The 24,196-nt window shown below is 47.5% G+C and overlaps 2 protein-coding genes and 1 non-coding gene across 3 annotated transcripts in view; 2 read left to right on the top strand and 1 right to left on the bottom strand.

The window, feature by feature from the left end:
* Positions 1-1,389: 1,389 nt before the first annotated feature.
* LOC116858061 (CCAAT/enhancer-binding protein beta) lies at positions 1,390-2,753 on the bottom strand. The gene is given in 3 exon segments (XM_032842611.1): positions 1,390-1,626; positions 1,839-1,887; positions 1,890-2,753. Coding segments are annotated over 3 exon segments (747 nt in total). The 5' UTR covers positions 2,389-2,753; the 3' UTR covers positions 1,390-1,427.
* SRCAP (Snf2 related CREBBP activator protein) overlaps positions 2,086-24,196 on the top strand; it is a 32,329-nt gene continuing 10,218 nt past the window's right edge. Inside the window, 26 exon segments of the mRNA XM_032842610.1 lie at positions 2,086-2,166; positions 4,489-4,751; positions 5,912-6,163; positions 7,632-7,817; positions 8,067-8,207; positions 9,227-9,449; positions 9,565-9,842; positions 10,477-10,567; positions 10,708-10,797; positions 11,304-11,492; positions 11,578-11,924; positions 12,028-12,205; positions 12,746-12,882; positions 13,128-13,297; positions 13,413-13,605; positions 15,234-15,370; positions 15,460-15,646; positions 17,097-17,266; positions 17,654-17,919; positions 18,127-18,137; positions 18,139-18,415; positions 18,913-19,077; positions 19,355-19,540; positions 19,759-20,025; positions 20,371-20,594; positions 20,596-21,879. Of these exon segments, the coding sequence (XP_032698501.1) occupies positions 4,698-4,751; positions 5,912-6,163; positions 7,632-7,817; positions 8,067-8,207; positions 9,227-9,449; positions 9,565-9,842; positions 10,477-10,567; positions 10,708-10,797; positions 11,304-11,492; positions 11,578-11,924; positions 12,028-12,205; positions 12,746-12,882; positions 13,128-13,297; positions 13,413-13,605; positions 15,234-15,370; positions 15,460-15,646; positions 17,097-17,266; positions 17,654-17,919; positions 18,127-18,137; positions 18,139-18,415; positions 18,913-19,077; positions 19,355-19,540; positions 19,759-20,025; positions 20,371-20,594; positions 20,596-21,879 (5,703 nt within the window). The 5' untranslated portion in view covers positions 2,086-2,166; positions 4,489-4,697.
* LOC116858149 lies at positions 10,256-10,384 on the top strand. Its single transcript, XR_004380868.1, has one exon. It is a non-coding gene; the product is annotated as a small nucleolar RNA SNORA30/SNORA37 family (small nucleolar RNA).

The following is a 24,196-nucleotide window of genomic DNA, read 5'->3' as shown; positions in this document are numbered from 1 at the left end:
GGGTGATAGTCATAGAAACAGAAGAGAGATTATTTTCAGTTTGAGCTCATGAATCCAATACCAGTTATTTTTGTTTTTAACCAAGTATTATAATACAAGTAGTTCACACTAATAAGTTTCCTGAATAACCTTTCTGAGACTGGCTTCGCGGATTTTCATGTATAAACCATGTTCCTATCCTCAAGGGGTTAAAACTTTTTGGCGTGGGATGGACAGACACGAATCCAGATATAATGCAATCAGTGCTTTAAGAAACCCAGGAGGGGGGCTCCTGGGTGGCTCAGTGGGTTAAAGCCTCTGCCTTCGGCTCATGTCGTGGTCTCAGGGTCCTGGGATCGAGCCCCGCATCGGGCTCTCTGCTCAGCGGGGTGCCTGCTTCCCCCGCTCTCTGCCTGCCTCTCTGCCTGCTTGTGGTCTCTGTCAAATAAACAAATAAATAAAATCTTAAAAAAAAAAAAAAAAAAAGGAAAAGAAACCCAGGAGGCTATGGGAGCCAACAGTAAGGACAGCAGCCTAGGTGTGGTCAAATGGGATCAACTGGCGGTTGTCGCCCTTGAGCTGAATTTTGAAGGAAGAATAGCTGAAAAAGGATGAAATGGTTTATGAGAAGTCCAAGAAATGTGAGATCTCTTGGGAGCTCAGTGTGGTTCTATGATGGGGTCTCAGAAATATGTAAGCTTGGTATGGGAAAAAAAAAAAAACAAAACAAACACACCGACCTGGGACTAAATGGATGGACATTCATCCACTTTTTCAGTCAAATAATCTCTCCTGGGTCCTTCTGTATGCCTTGAGGCTCCAGCATAGGCCAGAGGTAGCAAATGGGCAACCTGTGGCTGAATTTGACCCTTAGATGTATTTTGGCCTGCTGGGTGACCACTGGAAAATAGTGGTTTGAATAGTGGCTATTCTTGTGAAACAGAGCATATAGTCTCCAGTCCCTCACATTCCTTACCTGACCCTCTTCACTTATATTACTTTCGTGGCTCTTTTAGGTATTTTAGCTTTCTTTCTTTTTTTCACATTTATTTTCTTATTGAAGTATAATTAGCATACAATGTTATGCTAGCTTCACGGGCATACGTTTTTCAGTTTTCAACCCCTGATCTTTCCTGTAAGAAAAACAGATCTTCAAGTAAGTGACACAGAGAGAGGATCAACTCTGAGTAAAATAGGTAAGAACTAAACTGAGTGAAGAGTTTTTGAACGAGAACTTCATCAGGGCTCCCTAATCTGGCTCCCAAGGTGGGCTTTAATAGGTAAATTTTGTATGTGGATCCTTGTGATTTAGACTGCTTGGCTATGAATCCTGGCTTTGGGCTCTGTCACTGGTTAATCTATGAGCTTCAGTTCATTTGTAAAATGGAGTTTGTTGGGATTAAGAGAGAATCAGTGCACAAAGTGGTCTCAGTAGAAGGTAACTGTTGTTATTCTATTCTGGGGTGAGGGCATCTCAAAGGAGTTCTTAACCTAGAAAGTTGGCCAACAAATGGCATGAAGGTGATTGGGAGCTACCGGGAATAATACCCTTGCGTAAAACGAAGCCGTTCTCTGTTAAAGTGGACTGCGGTGGGGAATCCAGAGGCCCAGGCTCTACTATTAACTTGCTGACAAACAGCTTCAGCTCTCTGGGTGATCTATTAAAAAACGGGGGACTGGTCCGAATTGGCAGCCGCAATGCAGCTTCACTGGCACTTTCTCTGGTGGAGGATAAAGACGCTTTGCCGCGGGGCAAGCGCGGAGTCTCCAGGACGACTACATCACCCAGCCTGCTTTGCGCTTCAGGCAGCGCCCTACGCTAGCACGCGAACCTCCCCGTTCCCCCAACCTCCAGTTACTGTCTCTCGCGAGAGGACGGGCCGCGCCGGCGGTAGCGATAGCGAGCTGTGGTGGTGGTGCTGGTGGTGGTGGTGGCGGCCGAGACGGCGGCGGCCATTTTGGTGGGGCCTCGGAAGCGGCGGCGGCGGTTCGCTGAGAGTAGCGTCTTCCATTTTTCCCACCCACCGCCCGCATCTCTGTGCCGCGAGAGGAGACAGTGGAAGCAAGGCGGTGAAAGTAGCCGCGGGCCCCAGGGGAATTTAAAGGCCGCGAAGGCGGCAGCCAAGAGGGGGCCCTCCCCCCTCCTCGGCGGGAGGGGGGGTGGAGCGCACGCCCCCGAGGACGCAGGTAAGGAGAGGGAGACAAGATGGCGGACGCTCCACAATTCTCCCTCCCCTGACGGGTGACTGCGCGCGCATCTTTCCGCCACCGCCTCTCCTCCCACCTTCCCGGGGTGCTGCGCGCGCACCTTCGGCCGGGGCCCCGGGGCCGGTGCGCGAGGCTGTCGGCGCGCGCCCATAGAGACAGGCTGAGGGGGGCCAGGCCGGCCAGCACAGGGCCCGGGCGCATCTCCTCTCCCCTCCCGCCCGTCTGCGCACGCGTGCCTGAGCGAGCGAGCGAGCCCTGAGAGGACGGACCCAGGTGCGCTCCTGCCCGCCCACCAACCCCAGCCCCCCCCCCAGGGGCGCGCGGGAAGAGGAAGGGGGGCGTGGGACGAGGAGTCGGGGCGCGCGCCCACCATATCCAGTCAGTAACCAGGACCTGGCGGCACGAACCCTCCCTTATGTCAGCCCTTCGCGGTCAGGTGGTGGGGGGCTCCCTGACGGGTAGGGATGAGAGACTTCCCAGCCTGCGACCCTTGTGTGCGTGGGTTTGGGCTCTGGCGGGAGCCCCCGGGCGGTGCGCGCAGCCGGCTCTCTCCACCTCCAGGCGCGCACGCGCGGGCCCCTCCCCCAGTCTGTCGCGCACGTTGGGTGGGGTGGGAGTCTAGGAGGGGGCGGGGCTAGCTTAGGGTTAGTGGCAACTGGGGGCAGAGGTCAGGGGTCACGCCGGGTCAGTCTGTTGGAAGGAGTTGGGAGAGAGCAGTGAAGCCGGGGGTCAAGAGTTCAGGCGTCTTGGATTCTGGTTAGCTCGGGTCCTGCGAATCTGTTGTGGAGGAAGGAGTGAATCAAAGGCTGCACCCTGGTGAAGGAATTTCCTTAAACACTGGGGAAACACTTCCGGGCCTTCGGTGGGTTTACCCCACCTGTTTCCGGGGCATGGTTCTTTGCCGAGCGGTCTTTCTCGCTTCTGACTTCTCCTGTTTCCTGCTGCAGTTCTTGTGTTTGGGGAAGTGTCTCATGCTGCAGGTAGAGGAGTTACAGGGCCCTGTCCCGAGGAACGGTGGCTTCTCCTGTGATTCTGTTCTACACTCACTGCAGAGGAGAGCCAACATCTTTTTGAGCTTCTGGATGTGACAGCTCTTTTTGCTTTGTTATATGCTCCCCATTCAGTGCTTGGAGCCTTTTGCACTTAAGCTTTTTAAACTTTTTTTTTTTTTTTTTTTTGCTTCACTTGAGGGCTTCTTCTCCAGCCAGAATCTTTGGTCTTTAGGGAATTACTTTTTCGCAAAACATGATTTGCTTTTATTTTTCTGAAATGTGAGCTTTTCTTACTATCATAACTCTCTTTTCAGCCTTTGATTTGGGTATATTTAAAAACCTCAAAAGTTGTTGGAAAAAAGGCTTTGATAGATGTTGGTAAATGTGGATTGGTTACTCACTGTTGTTTTCCATCCCTTCTGTTTGTTTCAGGCGTGATTCCCCTCAGTACGGCGGCACCGTGGAAGTACAGACTTTCACAGGGGGTGTGGTCTCAGCTCACACAGGTGAGGGTTCAGATACCGTTTTCTGTACTGATGCTAATGGGAGAGATGTTTGAGATAATTAATGAGAAAAATTATAAGTCAGTGTTTTCGGTTTGATGATAGTGGTACAAGAACAAACTGGACATGTGGTTAGAGAAAGGTTTGATCATCCTTGTTTTCCCAAGGCAAGTAGCACATTCTCCATGGTTTTGGCATGAAACTACCTCAGTTTCAGTCTTCCTGTCAATTCCATTTATGTCTCTGTGTGTGATGACTTTCTAACAAAATAGGGAAAGCATTAGAATGCATGCTTCATTTAGGTCAGGGATATTCTCTCTGTGTCTCTATCTTTAGTACATAGAAGGAACTAAACTTTTACTAAGGTGTGAAAGGTACCTGGCTTGCAAGGTAGGTGTGAGGATTATAGAACATATCAAGTTGGTGCTTAGTAAAGTATGACACATAGTGGAAGCTCGGAAAACATGGGCTATAATCATTGTTCACTATCTTTATTCTTCTTCTTTTTTTTCAAAAGATACTTATTTATTTATTTGACAGGGAGAGAGGTCACAAGTAAGCAGAGCAGCAGGCAGAAAGAGAGGGGGAAGCAGGCTCCCCGCTGAGCAGAGAGCCCAATGTGGGGCTCGAGTCCAGGACCCTGAGATCATGACCTGGCTTGAAGGCAGAGGCTTAACCCACTGAGCCACCCAGGCGCCCCCATTATCTTTATTCTTTAACGTTGTTCTTGGTTTTTGTTTGTGTTTGTTTTTTTAAGATTCATTAATGTTTTTAACCCCATTTTTACTCTTTTTACCCTATTTTAGGTGCTCCAGAGGCCGGTGGACCTGAGCGGAGGCTGGGACGCCCTAGTGGGCCCCGGGCCCTGGAAGGCGGGTCCCGGTGGCCGGTGGCCCAGAATGAGGCCAGCTCCCAGCATGCCCTGCAGCCGGACGCCAGCCCCTCGGCCAGCAGCAGTGGTGATAACGACCCAGTCATTCTTCAGGCGTCCAAAGAGGAGCCTGGGAGTGGGACCATGCAGAGCAGCCCCTCCCCTGCTCACCCTCAGCTCCCAATCCTGCAGACACAGGTTTGAATGTGGGGAGGGTTCCTTCTCTGGTTCTGCTTTGTGGGCTGTTGGATCTGAGGCAGAAAAAATGTAGCAAGTTTTAGCCACATTTCCATGATCCTAGCTATCTGTATTTGGAAAATTTTTGGTGCTCAGTTTGACCATCAATGTGATTAGATATTCACACACTTTTTGACAATAATATGATATTGATTGCTAAGAGTGTAGAAACTCATTGTTACCTGAAAAGGGTGGAATTAGGCCAGGTTTGAAATGGAGGTTGGGACAACATGCTTCCTAAGACAGAGCTTTGAGAATAGCTCAGTTTCCTTAGGAACTGGAAAAACACAAGTATTATGGATGGTGTGTAGTGTTTATACTTTTCTCATGCTAAGGAAATGTAAGAGTAGGAAAAATGTGGCTTTTGAGAGTAGACATACATAGGTTTGCATAGAGTAGGCTTTTGATGGGTATTGATTTGATACTTAAAATTTTCCTGAGCAGCTGGGGAATTTTGTGATACACAGTCTTTTGTCATTTAACTGAGGTAGGAATTTCAGTGGCACACTTGTTAAGCTGGTGTGTTGGAGTGATTTGTTTGCTCACATCCACATTTAAGTAAGACTTTGGTCTCTACTTACTATTTTTTGTGCACTACTTTATGAAGTAGTAGGTGAGTGTGTGAGAACAGTGACCAGCCCCCCTCGCCTTCCCTTCCACCTTCCTAGTAAAGGAAACTACCAGATTGATGAAGAACATAAAGAAGTTCAAGTAATCTGGGAGGTGGTCATTGTTGTTTTTTGAATTTGGTGGTAACTCAGATTTATTCTTATAGGTGAATCTGCCATTCTGTGTAAAGGAAGAAAAAATAGGGAGTTGTGTATGTAAATGAAATTCTTTAGGTTCTGAAAGGATCATTAGCATTTGAAATTATATGCTATGGTATTATTCTTGAATTTGGGAACTGTAAATGTCTGGCTATAACTCCTTTTGCATGCCAGGCATCTATAAACTTGGGTCTGCTATCTTGAACACCTTACCAAAACATTATCTTGTATATTTATGTTTATAAAAACGAGGTTGGTTATTTACTCAAGTTTTTTCTTGTAAGATAGAATGATGAGAACTTCCAACATCTTGCTAAGCATTCATTTTATCTATTATTTTCTGTTTATTTCTAGATGGTGTCGGACGGCATGACAGGCAGCAATCCTGTGTCCCCTGCCTCATCCAGTTCCCCAGCCTCTAGTGGGGCAGGCGGCATCTCCCCCCAGCATATAGCTCAAGATTCCTCTCTGGATGGACCTCCAGGGCCCCCAGATGGAGCCACAGTGCCCCTGGAGGGGCTTAACTTACCCCAGGCTGCTGACCTGGCTAACAAGGGCCCAAAGTGGGAGAAGAGCCATGCTGAGATTGCAGAGCAGGCCAAGCATGTACGTATTGGGAAGGCCCATGAGGATTCTTCTTTCCTCAACTTCTGTGTCCCATGAACATTTTACATTTCTTTCCTTATGGATTTAGAGTGTGGGCTCTGCCTTAAATTGCAAATCTTGAGCACGTTGCTTGGTCTCTGAACCTCCTTTTCTGTAAGTTAGAGGTGGTGTAGTAGTCTATAAACTGTTGTGAGTTCCAAGTTAAAGGAGGAAATAGATCTGGAATGCTTTTTAAACTGTGAGGTTCTTAAGATTTACTGGTTTCTACTGCTCATTTCTATCCTCTAGCCTCTGCTGCTTTACCCAGTGGTAAGTGTGGTCCCTGGACCAGCGGCATTGGCATCACCTGGCAGATTTGTTAGAAATTCAAGTTTGTTGGTACTCCTCTTACATCTATCCATTTAAAGCTCGAGGGTGGGGACCCAGCAGTCTGTCTTAAAAAGCACTCCACGTGATTCTGATGCATGCTTAAATACAAGAGCTATGGTCTAATAATGCCCTTGTCTTTCTTGATTTTTTTCTTCACCATCAGGCCATTTAGTTCCCTGTCCTCTCTGGCTTTTATTTCCTATGATTTAGTTTTTGTCAGGAGAAGACAAGAATAATGAAAGCAGTTGTCTTGAGTTTGTTTTTAAAGATTTATTTCTTTATTTTAGAGAGTAAGTTGTTCAGGGGGAGGCAGAAGGATAGGAACAGGGAGAGAAGCTGAGAGGGGAGTCTGACAGGGTTGCTGGATCCTACAAACCTGAGATCATGACCTGAGCTGAAATCAGTAGTCCAGTGCTCAGCTGACTGAGCCACTAGGGCTCCCAGTTGTCTTGAGTTTTTAAGTCACTTTTGTAGATTTCAAATGCTTTCACTTTTTTGGGTGTGAAATTTAACCATTGTAGAAACATGTTACCTTTTTATCATACTATTGTTTAATCTTTTACATATAATTTTTCAGTATTTTCACCAAAATGTATATTTTTACAAAAACAAATCAGATTGTGTATGTTAGGCTTTATATATTTAAGCATGAACATACTCTTAAGTGGAATTCGACAGCGATGAAGATTCTTTGTATCCAATCTGTAAGGGAGGGTACACCCTCTGCTTCCCTGGAGGCTTCCTTTGAAATCTGTTTTCTTCAGTCTTTCCTATGTTCGTGGGGCATGGAGATTGAGTGAAATAATGGAAAGAACATGAAATCTGTGTCTGGAGTCATTAGACCTATTTTTAATTCCCAGCTCTTACCACTTCCTGGTTGTGTGATCTCAAGTAAATCACTTAATCTCTCATTTTTCCCCCCCTCACTTGAAAAGGTTATAATACTTTATTACCTGCAGGATTGGTATGCGGACTTTAAGACACATAAAACATTCAGTCCAGACAGTGCCTATATTTAATCAGTGCCCAGGAATTCAGTTGTCTTCATGAGGTAGCATGTGTGTGCAGTAACTTGACTGACCTAGCTCTTCCTTGTTAGGAGGCTGAGATTGAGACTCGGATTGCTGAGCTGCGGAAGGAGGGTTTCTGGTCATTGAAGAGGCTGCCTAAGGTGCCTGAGCCTCCCCGCCCCAAAGGGCACTGGGACTATCTTTGTGAGGAGATGCAGTGGCTCTCTGCTGACTTTGCTCAGGAGCGTCGTTGGAAACGGGGTGTGGCCCGTAAGGTAGGTCATCAGCTGGGCGTACCTTCCATTATTTCTTTTCCAGATTTCCTTTTCCTTGATAAGTGGGTTGGTTTGAAGGGAACCAAACAGAATAAACAGTATAGGGTGCTTATTAATGCCCATAGTTTCAGGAGGCAGGCTCTGACTTCCCAGATTTCTTGGCCTTGATTATTCTCATTGCTGTTGGTTTGAGGAGGGAATAGGAGACTGGCCTTGGAGTGTTTTCACTCTGGTTCCTTATTCCCACAGGTTGTGCGCATGGTCATCCGGCACCACGAGGAGCAACGGCAGAAAGAGGAACGGGCTCGGAGAGAAGAGCAAGCCAAGCTACGCCGAATTGCCTCCACCATGGCTAAGGACGTCAGGCAGTTCTGGAGCAATGTGGAGAAGGTAGGCAATAGGGATTAGCAAAGGGAAATGCCGGAGGTTTGCTTAGTGGTAGCATGGTAGCAGGAATGATCAAAACTTCTTGAGAGAGGGGCGCCTGGGTGGCTCAGCGGGTTAAGCCTCTGCCTTCAGCTCGAGTCATGATCTCGGGATCCTGGGATCGAACCCCGCATTGGGCTCTCTGCACAGCGGGGAGCCTGCTTCCCCATCTCTCTCTCTGCCTGGCTCTCTGCCTACTTGTGATCTCTGTCTGTTAAATAAATAAAAATCTTTAAAAAAAAAAAAAACTTCTTGAGAGAGTGAATATTCTAACTTCAGGCAACTCTGGTGACGTTTCTGTTGTGCACTGGATCTCTCTAGCATTGAGTGCTGTGAGGAAGAAAGAAATAATGTGGAAAAATATGGTCCTGCCTTTGGGGATTGTTAATAAGATTCCTGGATCCCTCTAGGCCATCTGTCCATTGCAGGGCATTCAGCATGCTTTTCCTAAAACCTCTTAATGCCATTTACCTGTTTAAACATCATTGAAGTTCTCAGTAATCCAATTGTTCTCATATATGAAGTTTTGTTTTTCAAGTACTGCCTGGTTTCCGTCTGTATATTCAGTCTTGTCTCCTGCCAGTTCCTTTTCTTTTCTACTTCAAATATTCTTTTTTTGCACATCTCTGGTAACTTACCCATGTTCTTTTTGCTGCCAGGAATGCCTTTCTTCTCATGCCCACTTAGGGAACACCTACTTAGTCTTTAAGATTCAGCCCCAGATACATTTGTAAATCTTTCTCTGCTGCCTGAAGTTAAATTGGCTTTACTCTTTCCTGTGCTCCCTTTGTGCTTTTTTCAAAAGCACTTTTTTGTTTTGTTTTGTTTTGTTTTCATCAAAAGCACTTTTAAGGACATTTAGTTTTTCCCTCTTGAAAAGCAAGTCCAAAGACTAGCACAGAGGAAGTTTCCCTAAATGTTGGGTTAAAGATTACATGAATAAAAGATTATATTAGTGACCTGTCCATTTCATGCTGTGGCAGGTGGTACAATTCAAGCAACAGTCCCGGCTTGAGGAAAAACGTAAAAAAGCTCTGGATCTGCACCTGGACTTCATTGTGGGGCAAACTGAAAAATACTCAGACCTTTTATCTCAGAGCCTCAACCAGCCACTAGCATCCAGCAAAGCTGGCTCTTCCCCTTGCCTTGGCTCTTCCTCAGCTGCCTCTAGTCCTCCACCCCCGGTTTCCCGGCTGGATGATGAAGGTGTGTGTCCTCTTTGGCTCTGTTACTCTTCCTCATGTACCCTTTCCAGAGCTGAAAACCCACCCTGTGGCTTGCAGGGCCCCGTGGACTTTGTGACCTTGTTCTCCTGCTATAGATGGGGACTTCCAACCCCAAGAGGAGGAGGAAGAGGATGATGAGGAGACGATTGAGGTTGAAGAACAACAGGAAGGCAATGATGCAGAGACCCAGAGGCGTGAGATTGAGCTGCTTCGACGTGAGGGAGAATTGCCATTGGAAGAGCTGCTCCGTTCCCTCCCCCCTCAGCTGCTAGGAGGGCCTTCCAGCCCCTCAAGAACCCCCTCATCTCGTGACAGTGACACCCGCGATGGGCCTGAAGAAGGTGGTGAAGAAGAGCCCTCTCGGGTGTTACAGGTATGGGGAGAATGGGTAGAGGGAGGACTCAGTGGGAGCAGAGCTAGAGATTCAAGGACTAAGTTCTGGTTTATAAGGTCGTTGTGGTTTTCAGGAGTTCTCCCTGGTTAAGGGCATTTGGCTCTCATTGAGGGATGGATAGGGAAGAATCTGGGTTTGGGGCAAGTTGCATTCTGAGATGGGAAGTTTCCAATGCTGTAGTGGAAGAGTACTGTACTCTACAACTGTTATGTGACCTTGAAAAAAAATACTTAATCTAGTTCTTCCCACTTTTGTGAAATGGTCCTAATACTCCCTATTGGTTTGTAGGTTTGGAGCTAGGATGATAATCCTGAAGTCTTTCTGGACCTAAGCTATCTCTTTCTTATAAGCCTGAGCGTGTGGGGTTGGTGCTGGGGGCCTGTGTTTCTTATCTAGCACTTTCACAGATCCTCCTCTGGACAGTGGGGCCAGGATTTGGTAGCTGGTGCTGAAAGAAAACCCTTGATTGCATCCTTGCTCTGGGACTGTGCCAGTGGCAGCTGTCACTCAGTGGGACAGAGAGAGACTGTTCTGTGACATCATATTCAACATTGCACCTTTCTCCTGCTGTTCTAACCTTAGGTCTTGTCCCTTTTCATGCTTTGCCATTCAGGTGAAGCCCCCACCCTCTGTCACACAGCGCAACAAACAGCCTTGGCATCCAGATGAGGATGATGAAGAGTTTACTGCCAATGAGGATGAAGGTCAGGCATGTTCTCTTTATCTTATTGCCCCTTGCCCTTTGAATTATCTGGACCTAACATTTCATGCTTTCTCCTCTCTTCAACTTGGACTGGGTCCTGTGATTCTGTTCCCATTGATTTTGGTTCATTCTCTCTCTCAGCGGAGGATGAAGAGGATACCATAGCAGCTGAGGAGCAGTTGGAAGGGGATGTGGACCATGCCATGGAGCTGAGCGAGTTGGCTCGAGAAGGTGACATTCACCAGACATTTCATGAGCATCTGCTTGGTGTCTCTTCTGTGTAGAATGCGAGGGATAAAGAGATGAATAAGAAAGACGCTTTTTATCCCCCTTGGAGGAGCTACGGGTCTAATGACAAAGAGAGATGGAAACAAATAATTATAAATAGCGTACGACGACCGGTTATGATGGAAGTTTGAACAAAGTGACATGACCACTTAGTGGAGCTAATAATGTAAGAGCATGTTGGCCACATTTGACCTGAACCTTAAAGAGAGGTTTAGTTTGATGCTGTCCTTCCCAGTGGAAGGCAGCAGCATCTATAGTTCTAGCCCAGTTGTGGGGCTTGGCTTTGTAGCTGGTGCTGAAAGCACACTCTTCTGTCTCCCTTCAGACCTGAGCCCAGTAGTGTGTGTAGAAACCCAGATAAAATGAATGGGCACCACTCAGACCTCTCTTTTGTCTTTACCCCTTTTCCCTCAAAGCACCCGGAAGCTTAGCTGTTGTTTCTTTACCAGGTGAGCTCTCAATGGAGGAGCTATTGCAGCAGTACGCAGGAGCCTATGCTTCTGACGCCTCTGTCCCAGGCTCTGGGAGTAGTGAAGAGGAAGACGAAGATGAGGTTGAGGCTAACAGCTCTGACTGTGAACCAGAGGGGGCCACAGAAGCCGAAGAGGTTCCTCAAGAGGATAGTAGCAGTCAGTCAGGTGACTGTGTGGCCACTGGCACCCTGGAGGGGAGATACTAGAGGACTAGGTATGGTGAGCACTAAGCCTTGGTTTTGTGCTTTAGAATCCGCTGAGGAGCAGAGCGAGGAAGAGGAAGATGAGCATTCAGAGGAGGAAGAAACGAGCAGCAGTTCCGAATCAGAGGAATCTGAGTCTGAGGAGTCTGAGGAGTCTCCATCACAGAGCCAGGCAGATGAGGAGGAGGAGGAGGAGGAGGAGGAGGAGGAGGATGACGACTTTGGGGTGGAGTACTTGCTTGCCAGGGATGAGGAGCAGAGTGAGGCAGATGGGGGGAGCGGACCTCCCACCCCAGGACCTGCCACTACTCTAGGCCCTAAGAAGGAAATTACTGATATCGCTGCGGCAGCTGAAAGTCTTCAGCCCAAGGGTTATACCTTGGCCACCACGCAGGTAACCCCAAAGCCCAGCCTCTACTTTCTCATATCTTGACTTTTCTGTTTCCCAGTGACTCGTGCCTCATTTCTACTGTGCTACCTCTCTTTTTCCCTACCAGGTGAAGACGCCCATCCCCCTGCTCCTGCGGGGCCAGCTCCGGGAGTACCAACACATTGGGCTGGACTGGCTGGTTACTATGTATGAGAAGAAACTTAATGGTATTCTTGCTGATGAAATGGGGCTAGGCAAGACAATCCAGACCATCTCCCTGCTTGCTCACTTGGCCTGTGAAAAAGGTAATGAGGCAGGGCCCTCCCATTTGGGTCTCCTTGGCCAGTCCCCTGCAAAGACTGTTTAATGGGGACTAACCGCGGGATGGTGAACCACTCCCTGTTTTGTGCTGTCTTGGTAGCTTTATTGACTCTGGTCAGTAACTGGAGATGCCAGCGTAGGATTCTTAGGAAGGGCCATTAGGTAGAGTGATCAAGGTTATACCTGAGGAACCAGAACAGAGCCCTAAAGTTTGTATTTCCTTACTATCTCTTTTTTTAATTCTGCTTATAATCTTTCTATTTTGTTTTTTTAAGTTGAGATGTAGTTGGTATATAACATTATACGACTTTTAGGTGTCTAGTATAATGTTCTGATACTAGTATGTGTTGCGAAATGATTGGCACAGCAGGTTTAATTAACGTCCACTACCACACAGTTGCAAAAACTTTTTTTCTATTGTACTGAGAATTTTTAACATCTCTTTTAATGGCTTTTGAATATGCAGCCCAGTATTAATAACTATAGTCATCATGCTGTACACGTCTCATTCTTTTGCTAAACAGGTAACTGGGGTCCCCATTTGATCATTGTCCCCACCAGTGTGATGCTGAACTGGGAGATGGAGCTGAAGCGGTGGTGTCCCAGCTTTAAAATCCTCACTTACTATGGAGCCCAGAAAGAGAGGAAGCTCAAGCGGCAGGTTCGCTCTCTGTGTGATTGATCACTCCCGCGCCTCCTTTGCCCCACACTGATGCCTCTTTTACTCTTAGGCCCTTTTCTCAAAGAAGTTCCTTTTCCTCCCCTTTCTGTTGCTGCCTTCTTCTTCTGGGACTTGGCTGTTTTCTTCAGACCTGACTTATGTCCTTTGAGGACCTTAGCATACCTTTTCTTTATCCTTTCTTTTCTTTTCACCCCACCATCTGCTGCTTTCTCCTGATTCCTCAGGGCTGGACCAAGCCCAATGCCTTCCACGTGTGTATCACGTCTTACAAGCTGGTGCTGCAGGACCACCAGGCCTTCCGTCGCAAGAACTGGCGTTATCTCATTCTGGATGAGGCTCAGAACATCAAGAACTTCAAGTCCCAGCGCTGGCAGTCCCTGCTCAACTTCAACAGGTGGGGATGCAAATGGGCATTTGGAGGAGGGTTGACTTGACTTGAAGAGTGGGATGCTCAGAAGGTTGGGACCCTGCTGATCATCCTTCTTCCAATTCCCTCTGTTTCTTTGCAGCCAGAGACGCCTGCTCCTCACAGGAACTCCATTGCAGAACAGCCTCATGGAGCTGTGGTCCTTGATGCACTTTCTGATGCCCCATGTCTTCCAGTCTCATCGCGAGTTTAAAGAATGGTTCTCTAACCCCCTAACTGGCATGATTGAGGGCAGCCAAGAGTACAATGAAGGTCTGGTCAAACGCTTGCACAAGGTAGGGCCTGAAACAGTTTGGCAGGGTGTTGGGAGTGGCAAACTAAGGGTAGTACCTGGAAGAACTTTAGGGAGAGAGAAATCAATGCTGGGCTGAATTTGCTCAGTTGTCAGGTGGCAGTGTTCTGGTGACTGACCCATTGCCAAATTGAGTGACCTCATCTTAGTCATCATTTTACTTGTGTTCCCCCCTGCCCCGCCCCAAGTAGTGACACTTGTCTTTATTCTCTGAGTAGAATGGTACTGCTGATTGGTCCTTGCTTAGATTTCTTCTTACCGGGCTTTCCTCAACTTTTGGGTTCTTTCTCTTTTTCTATGGAGTTTTTTTTTTCCCCTTCTCTCTCTCTCTCTCTCTCTCTCTCTCTCACTTTTTTTTTTTTCCTTTTGTTTTCTCTGGCTCCTTTTGTCCAGCCTTTTTTTTTTTTTTTTTTTAATTTAAAGATTTTATTTATTTTAGAGAAGGGGAGGGGGAGGAGCAGAGGGAGAGGGACAAGCAGACTCCACAGTGAGTGCAGAGCATGATGTGGGGCTCCATCCCACGATGCTGAGATCATGACCCAAGCCAAAATCAAGAGTTGGATGCTCTACTGCTTTGTCCAGCTTCTTTTTTTTTTTTTTTTTTTTAAGATTTTATTTATTTATTTGACAGAGAGAGATCACAAGTAGACAGAGAGGCAGGCAGAGAGAGAGAGAGAGAGGGAAGCAGGCTCCTTGCTGAGCAGAGAGCCCGATGCAGGACTCAATCCCAGGGCCCTGAGATCATGACCTGAGCCGAAGGCAGCGGCCTAAACCACTGAGCCACCCAGGCACCCGCTTTGTCCAGCTTCTAAGTAACATCTCTCAGCATTCTGGTGAGACAACTCTTTTGTCTCAGTTTATATGTCTTAAGGCTTTAAAGACTTTCTGATTTGTACTTTTGCTCTCCCAACCAATCTGTATTTAAATTTCTGACTTGGTATCTTTAATTCAGAGTTACTGAATTCGAGTCTTGAATACACTGTATTTAAGCCAAACATCTCAAATTTTATAGCCTACTGTTTCTACTCCGTTTTGTTCACACTGTCACTTCGGTAAATCAAACTAGAAACCAGAATCTTTTTTAGCTCTGTCTCTTTTCTTCATTATATTTATATTTTTCATTTCTTCCATGTCTATTTAAAGACTATCCTATCAGATTTTACCTCTTTGGATTTCAGATTCGCCTTTTGTTTTCTCTGCTGTCACTGCCACAATTTTTGTTCTCAGCTTCTTTCCTGGATTTACTTTCATAATATTATAAATTTACAGTTCCTTCTTGAAATGTAATTTAAGTCATCCCTTCTGCATAGTTACTCTGCCCTCGGTGTCTTTCTCTCTCTCTCTCTTTTTTTTTTTAAGCATTTCTTAAGGAGTGGTATTATCATCTTTATATGGATCTCCTTCAACAGACCGTAAAGTCCTGAGAGGAGAGCTTACATTTGACTCCTCTTTGTGTGATTGATTCCTGGCATACTTCATGGCTTTACGAGTATTTACAGAAGGGCTAAGCTAGGGTTCTGCTGGTCATTAGGCCAAGACCCAGCTAGAGGGGCTAGGCTGGGGCTCAGTGCCCATCGTTCTCCTATTAGCCTCCTGCTTATTTGCTTTTAGGTTTTGCGGCCTTTTTTGCTGCGCCGGGTTAAGGTGGATGTTGAGAAGCAGATGCCTAAAAAATATGAGCATGTTATCCGCTGCCGGCTCTCCAAGCGTCAGCGCTGTCTCTATGATGACTTCATGGCACAGACCACGTAAGAGAGGACAGAGGGTAGGCCCTGGGGCCCTATATTGGAACATATGTGATTGTCAGGATGCCCCATTTATTTTTCCTCTCTCCCAGAACTAAGGAGACACTAGCCACAGGCCATTTCATGAGTGTCATCAACATTTTGATGCAGCTGCGAAAAGTCTGCAATCATCCAAACCTGTTTGACCCTCGACCTGTTACCTCCCCCTTCATCACCCCAGGAATCTGCTTCAGCACCGCCTCTCTGGTGCTAAGGGCCACTGATGTCCACCCCCTCCAGGTAAGTCGTTCCCAAAGTTGTTGGCCCTAGCCGAACCCTGTATCCTTTTTTTTAGGCTAGAGTCCAGTTATTGCATCCTTCCCTTATAAATTGAGCACTATTCCCCTAGTTTCATCATTTTCTATCTGTGTGACTTAGGGCAAGCTAATTTTTAATTGATCTCTAACACTAAGTTTGGTTGCCCTTGAAAGTAGGGATTATAAAGGCCTATTATCTGCAATATGTTTGTGAAAACTGTTAATATTTTTGAAAGTGCCTGGCATGTTAGTGATACTTAAATACTATTTTGTTTTTTCCTGTTCCTTCCCTCTTTTTGGACAACCCCCCACCCCAAACTTTTGATTTTGTTGTGGTAAAATATACAAAATTTACCACGTTAACCCTTTTTAAGTGTATATTTTAGTGGCATGAGTATATTCATGTTGTGCGACCACCACCACCACGCATCTCCAAAACTTTTTTCATCTTTCCAAATTGAAACTCCATGCACACAAAATAATAACTCCTCATGCTCCCCTTTCCCCCAGCCCTTGGCCGCCACCAAGTTTGACTTTTTCTAAGTTTGACTCTTCTGGGTCCTTATATAAATAGGATCATATGTATTTGTCCTTTGTGACTGGATTATTAGCAGATTGTCTTCCAGGCTCATCCATGTTGTAGCATGTGCCAGAATTTCCTTGCTAAGTGGGTGATGCCGTTTCATACATGTGTCTACATGTCTGTATACATCCACGCTTACACACGTATATGTCCTGCATTTTGTTCATCTGTTTACCCATCAGTGGACACTTTGGGTTATTTTCATTTTCTGGCTATTATAAATAATGCTACAGTGAACATGGGTGTACAAATACCAGTTTGAGTCCCTGCTCTCAATTCTTTTGGGGACATAGAATTGCTAGATCATATAGTAGTTTGATTTTTAATTTTTTGAGGTAAACTGCTGTAGTATTTTCCATAGTGGCTGCTGCATTTCACATTGCCACCAGCGGTGCACAAGGGTTCTGATTTCTCCACATCATTGCCAGCACTTGGTGTTTTTTTGTTTTATTATAATAGCCGTCTTAACAGGTGTGAGGTGGTAGTACCTCATTGTGATTTTGATTTGCATTTCCCTAATGCTTAGTGATGCAGAGCATCTTTTCCTGTGTATTTCCTTTGGAGAAATGTTTATTTGGCATATCTGCCTGATTTTTTTAATTCGGTGGCTTTGTTTTTGAGTTGTAGGAGGTCTTTATATGTTCTGGATATTATCCTCTTATCAGATACATGATTTGCAAATATTTTTGAACCATTCTATGGCTTACCTTTTCATTTTGTTGGTAGTATCCTTTGATGCAGTCCTATGATCAGTTTTTTTCTTTTGTTGCCTGTGCTGTTGGTGTCATATCCAGGAAATCATTGCCTTATTGGTCCATCTGACACCATGCTTTTGTGTTTCTTCTACCAGCGGATAGACATGGGTCGGTTCGATCTTATTGGCCTGGAGGGTCGTGTCTCTAGATATGAAGCTGACACATTTCTACCCCGGCACCGCCTCTCCCGCCGGGTACTGCTAGAGGTGGCCACTGCTCCTGATCCCCCACCCCGGCCCAAACCAGTCAAGATGAAGGTCAACAGGTACCAGGGCTGAGGGATAAAGGGATTGGTTCCTAGAAAAAGTGGCTACACTGGCTGGGGGCAGAAATTGGGGTGGAAAGGAGAGAGTTGGAGGCTAGGCTAAATGTTTGTATGGGACAGATGCAAAGTACTGGAGGAAGTTGGGGAGAGAAGAGAGTCCTAGGAGGCACCCTTGTGTTTGTCTCCGATCCGTTGCCCCCTTTTTCTGCTTGGTGCTTTTTGGTTATCTTGGATTTCTTTCCCTCTTTTCCTTTGTGTCCTTTGTCTTTATCTCCTTTGCTTTTGTAATGTTTGTCTTATGTTTTTGCTTCATCTTCCTTATTCCTTTCTTTTCCTGTTCCTATTCTCCTTCCCTCCCTACCCACCCTTTTGATTTTGTCTTTATAGGATGCTGCAGCCAGTGCCCAAGCAGGAAGGCCGTACAGTGGTGGTGGTGAACAGCCCACGGACCCCCATGGGCCCTGTGCCTGTCCGACCCCCTCCAGGCCCTGAGCTCTCCAGCCAGCCCACTCCTGGCCCAGCACCCCCAGTGCTGCCAGCACCGCTGATGGTGTCAGCCTCGCCTGTTGGGCCCCCGCTTATTCCGGCATCCCGGCCTCCTGGCCCTGTTCTGTTGCCTCCACTGCAGCCAAACAGTGGGCCTCTGCCCCAGGGTGAGTTACAGGGGGGGCCAACCTGCTGGGGGGTTACCTCAGGCAGATTGTTCAGGTCGGGGAAGGAGTAATGAAATTAGTGTTGAGGGAGCTAAGTTGGAGACAGAGTTGTGGTGGTTTTTGGCTTGGGAGTGTGTGTGGAGATTGCTGGGAGCAGGCTAAGGCTCCAGTCAGTATATCTGACAGATGTTTGCTTTGTGTCTGCAGTGTTGCCATCCCCCCCTGGGGGTCCTTAGTGGGACCTCACGGCCTCCTACGCCAACCCTGTCCCTGAAACCGGCCCCACCTGCTCCTGTTCGCCTAAGCCCTGCCCCGCCTCCAGGCTCCTCCAGCCTGTTGAAGCCCCTGACTGTGCCACCAGGCTACACTTTCCCTTCCGCTGCTGCCACCACCACCTCTACCACCACGGCTACTGCTCCCACCACGGCAGCACCAGCTTCTACTCCTGCACCGCAGCGCCTCATCTTGTCTCCTGATATGCAGGCTCGCCTGCCTTGTAAGTTCTCAGTGGTCTGTGAGTGAAGGCTTTGAGATGAGAAGAAGGTTTACATGCTACAGGGCTAGAGAAAAGCTCAGGAGTATAAAAGTGTAAAATTCTAGGTAGCTAATCTACGTGAAGTATCTTGCTGTATGCTGGAAATTCGTAATCAAGTAAGAGCTGTCAAGGAGTTCTCAGGCTAGTGTGGGAGATGACCCAGAGATGAGTGAATAATGGTAAACCGAGCAGTGGAAAGTTTATTTGGGGTTAAAGGGCAGCATGGAGTTGGGGGTGGTAATTAGCTCATATGATGGCAGCCCATTAGAAGATAGAAAGGAGATTGTTAGGCAAACAAGTGGGATTGAAAGTAGCAGCACATTGAAGGCTCAAAGGCTCAGTTTACTGGAATTTGGTAAATTGAGGGGGAGGGTTGGAGGAAGTGGAGACCTGTGCTTCGTGGGGCAAAGTGGTGTTCGAGTCATCCCAGGGTATATTCGGCCTTTCTTTGTTCCCAGCAGGTGAAGTGGTCAGCATCGGGCAGTTGGCCTCACTGGCACAACGTCCAGTGGCTAGCACAGGGGGGAGCAAGCCTCTCACCTTCCAGATCCAGGGCAACAAGCTGACTCTGACTGGTGCGCAGGTGCGCCAGCTTGCTGTGGGGCAGCCCCGCCCGCTGCAAAGTAGGTAAAACCCACCCCCTGTCCTGCCTTTTTTCTCCTCTTCTTTGTCTCTTTGTTTTTGTTGCTCTTTTCAGACGTCAGTCTTAATGTTTCTTTCCCTAGCTTTTGGTGGGTGGGGCCAAAGGGAACGTTTGGAGGGGGTCTTTGAAAAAGATAGGGTTGACATCATTCTAGAGAAGTTATCCCCTCTCTGTTCTTTCCATTTCCTCTTGCCCTTGCCTCTATCCTCCTCCGGCTGATAGCTGCTTCTCTTTCTCTCTCTCTTCCCTTAACCCAGGGAATGTGGTGCACCTGGTGTCAGCAGGGGGGCAGCACCACCTCATCAGCCAGCCTGCCCATGTGGCTCTCATCCAGGCCGTGGCCCCGACCCCTGGCCCCACCCCTGTCTCTGTGCTGCCTTCTTCGACCCCCAGCACCACCCTTGCCCCCACTGGCCTCAGCCTTCCGCTTGCTGCTAACCAGGGTGAGGCTCCTGGCCTTCCTACTTACTTAGCCCTTGCTGGCCTTGGTCCCTTCAGGCATGCCCTGGGTTACTGTCTGTCCAGCCTTCCCTCAGTATTGTTTTCCCTTGCCAGTATCTCCAGTATCTGTCTGCTACCCTCTCGTGCCCCTGGACTATTTCCATCCTTTGGGTCTCTTGTTTCTTTTCTACCTTCCCCTCAATGTAGCTTCCTCTTGCAGTGCCACCAACCATGGTGAATAATACAGGCGTGGTGAAGATTGTAGTGAGACAGGCCCCTCGGGATGGACTGACTCCTGTTCCTCCATTGGCCCCAGCACCCCGGCCTCCGAGTTCTGGGCTTCCAGCTGTGTTGACTCCACGCCCCACATTAGCCCCTGGCCGGCTACCCACGCCTACTCTGGGTACTGCCCGGGCCCCCATTCCCACGTCCACTCTGGTGAGGCCCCTTCTCAAGCTGGTCCACAGTGCTTCGCCCGAAGTCAGTGGTGAGTCCAGGTGGCTAAGAGCAGATGTTTTTTCCAGGAATAGACATAGGGTGGTCCAGAGGATTTCTTAGTCGCATAGGTTTCTTATTTATCAGCGTACTGACTTGCTTTGTAGTGGGCCCCAGAACTAGGCTGCTGAGGTCTTGCCTTATTTTAGAATATACTTAGAATCTTGGGAGGGAAAGGAAATGTTAAATTGTCAAAGTCCTTGAATCTTTCACGTCATGGGGTGGGAGTGAAGGTTTTCTGGGAAAGGGATGAAGTGTGGGGGGTAAGGGAAAGGGTGGGACAGGGTAATAGAGCAAGAAAAGAATTCTGGGGCTAACTCATCCTCTGTCTCCACAGCTTCAGCACCCGGAGCTGCTCCCTTGACCATCTCTTCTCCTCTCCCTGTGCAGTCCTCACTCCCTGGGCCAGCCTCTTCTCCAATGCCAATTCCCAACTCCTCCCCCCTTGCTAGTCCCGTGTCCTCTACAGTCTCCGTTCCAGTGTCATCTTCACTTCCCATCTCTGTCTCCACCACGCCTCCTGCCCCAGTGTCAGCTCCACTCACCATCCCTATCTCAGCCCCCCCTGCCTGTTTCGGCTTCTGGCCCAGCTCTGTTGACCAATGTGACTCCAACACTGGCACCTGTTGTCTCAGCGGCTCCTGGACCTCCCTCTTTGGCACCAGCTGGGGCTTCCCCATCAGCGTCAGCCTTGACTCTAGGTTTGGCCACAACTCCATCCCTGTCTTCATCTCAGGCACCTGGTCACCCTCTGTTGTTGGCTCCAGCCTCTTCACATGTTCCAGGCTTGAACTCAGCTGTGGCCCCAGCATGTTCACCTGTCCTGGTACCAGCTTCTGCTCTGGCCAATCCTTTTCCGGCAGCACCAAATCCAGCTCCAGCTCAGGCTTCCCTTCTGGCTCCAGCACCTTCTGCATCTCAGGCTCTAGCCACCTCTCTGGCTCCCATGGTGGCTCCACAGACAGCAATCCTGGCTCCTTCTCCAGCTCCTTCTCTGGCTCCTCTTCCAGTCCTGGCTCCATCGCCAGGTCCTGCTCCCCTCCTGGCTCCATCACAGACTCCGGTTCCAGTTCTGGCTTCATCATCTACTCCAGGAACCTCTTTAGCTTCAGCTTCTTCAATGGTGCCAGCCCCAGCTCCTGTCTTGGCTCCATCATCAACTCAGACCATGGTACCAGCCCCGGTTCCATCACCTCTTCCAAGTCCAGCTTCTACACAGACACTGGCCTTAGCCCCAGTTTTACCATCCACTCTTGGTGGCTCGTCTCCATCTCAAACCCTCTCTTTGGGAACGGGGAACCCTCAGGGGCCTTTTTCAGCTCAGACATTGTCATTGACTCCAGCGTCATCCCTGGTACCAGCTCCAGCCCAGACATTGTCTTTGGCGCCAGGACCACCACTGGGTCCATCGCAGACGCTGTCTCTGGCTCCAGCACCCCCTTTGACTCCAGCTTCTCCGATGGGCCCAGCCCCAGCTCACACGCTGACTTTGGCTCCAGTATCGTCATCTGCTTCACTCCTGACCCCAGCTTCAGTGCAAACATTGACCTTGAGCCCTGCCCCAGTTCCGGTGTCCACCTTGGGTCCAGCTGCAGCCCAGACTCTGGCACTGGCCCCAATCTCAACACAGGCCCCAGCTTCCCAGACATCCTCCCTTGTGGTTTCGGCATCTGGCGCTGCTCCCTTGCCCGTCACCATGGTATCCCGGCTGCCTGTTTCCAAGGATGAGCCTGAGACACTGACATTGCGCCCTGGTCCCCCCAGCCCTCCCTCCACTGCTACCTCGTTCAGTGGTCCCCGGCCTCGACGCCAGCCCCCACCACCACCTCGTTCCCCTTTCTATCTGGTAAGTCTTACTCCCTCAGAGAGAGGGAGCAGAAACTTGGGGTTTCTTTGGAGTTCTGGTAGAGTGAATGGAACAATGATGTTATTTTTTATCCTGGTAGATTACACAGCCTAGTTTTGTGGACCTGATACTTAGAGTGTGCAGTTGGCCAAGTCCCTTCTCTTTCCTGGCCCTTTCCTTTTTTCTGTGTAATGGGAATGATAATCTATATTCCGCTTTTCTCGGAGGAGAAATTGAGGACCTAATGTGCTTTTTAAAACTATGAGGAATTACTGATACATTCAAGGCTGCCTTGTTACTGTTGGTCTTTTTGGTACTTGCTTATTCTTGAGTCAGTGTTAGCATCTGATGGCCTCATTTTACAGATGGAAAAACTAGCCCACTAAGTGATGTTATAAATGTGGCACAACTTGTGAGAACTCAGATGTGTTGATTCCATTGCTTTCTCCTCTTCCACGCAAAAGGCATTCCTCAGAGATAGGAAAACTTTTTTCAGTTGCTAAAACCATCGCAGTTGTCAAGTATTTGAGCTTCTGGGGGAAGAGGGTGGCACCATGGAATACAGTTCCCTAAAGATCACAAGCCTCTGACTGATGGTTATCTCTTGTAGGTTTGTTGGTTTGTTTTTGTTTTTGTTTTTGTTTTTTACCTCCATGGTGTAAAAGGAGCTATGTTTCTTGTCCTTCCATGAATTTTGTGGTAACCATTTTTTTTTTTGTTACGTGTATGGTTCCATATATGTTTTTGGTTAAGTTAAACTTACAGCTCAAATTAGAGTAAATAATTCAAGAATTAATAGGAAGAAAGATCTAGTGAATTGTTCCAGGTCCTCTGTGTCTTTCTGTCCCTTTAAAATAAAGGAAGCTGCTGCTTATTCAGAGCTGCCTCTTATTTTTTTCCTCAGCCCCAGACCCCCACTCCATCAGTGCAGTTGACTCCGCCTTTCGGTCTTTTTCTAATGCAGCCAGGTTGGTCTGGCTTGCTGCAAGGAGAGAGAAGAGAGCTAGATCCTAGCCCAAGAGTGGCGGCTGCATGGTCTGTGCTAAATTTTGGTGGCTCTGCAAGTATGTGGAAGCTTTTTTTTTTGTAAGATTTTATTTGTTTATTTGACAGAGACACAGCAAGAGAGGGAACACAAGAAAGGGGAGTGGGAGACGAAGAAGCAGGCCTCCCACCAAGCAGGTCCTACCAGGACCCTGGGATCATGACCTGAGCTGAAGGCAGATGCTTAATGACCCCCTGTAGAAGCTTCTCAACACTGTTTTTTTAAACACTTTTTTTGTTTCAGCAGTTTATCATAAAGATCACATACTGCACAGTTTACCCATGTAAAGAGTGGCTTTTAGTATATTCACATAGGTTGCAACCATCACTGCCGTCGACTTGAAAACATTTTCATGGTCCTGAAAAGAAACCCCACACCCTTAGCCATCATCTTCCAACCCTTCCATCTCTTCTAACTTTAGACGAGCACTGATTTTTCTGTTTCTTTAGATTTTGCCATGGAGTCATGGCATATGGTCTTTTTTGTGACTGGCTTTGTTCATTTAGGGTAATGTCTTTGAGGTTCATCCACGTTGTAGCATATGTTGGCATTTTGTTTTTTTTATTGTTGAGTAACATTCCATTGTGTGGCAGTACATTTTATATATTTATTCAGCAGTAGATGGACACATTTGGAATATTTCTACTTTTTGGCTCTTAGGAATAATGCTGCCCTGAAGGTCACTTGTAAGTTTTTTTGTCTTCATATGTTTTCAGTTATATTGGATGTATGCCTAGGAGCAGAATTACTGAGTCGGATAGTAACTATATTTAACTGAGGAGTTACCAAACTTTTCCAAAGTGGCGATAACCACTGATACCACTTTACATTCCCCCAGGCAGCGCAGAAGGATTCCAGGTTCTCCACATCTTTGCCAACACTTGCTGTTATGTCTTTATGATTATAGCTATGCTAGTGGGTGTGAAGTGGTATCTTGTGGTTTTGATTTGTTTTCCTAATGGCCAGTCATGTTGAGCATCTTTTTGGTGGTTTGCCATTTGTGTATCTTCTTTGAAGAAATGTTAGGTACTCAGATCCTTTGTGTTTTTAATTTTTTTAAATTTATTTTTATTATTATTTTTTCTAAGTAAATTCCATGCCCAGTGTGGGGCTTGAATTCGAAACTCTGAGATCGAGATCAAAACCATGCTCTAGGGACACCTGGGTGGCTCAGTCAGTTAAGCCACTGTCTTCTGCTCAGGTCATGATCCCAGGGTCCTGGGATCAAGTCCTACATCGGGCTTCTTGCTCCCCAGGGAGCCTGCTTCTCTC

This window comes from Lontra canadensis, unplaced genomic scaffold (genome assembly GCF_010015895.1).
Source record: "Lontra canadensis isolate GAN:19392208 unplaced genomic scaffold, GSC_riverotter_1.0 scaffold132, whole genome shotgun sequence".
Classification (NCBI taxonomy): Eukaryota; Metazoa; Chordata; class Mammalia; order Carnivora; family Mustelidae; genus Lontra; species Lontra canadensis.
This window is presented reverse-complemented; position numbering and strand designations above follow the sequence as displayed.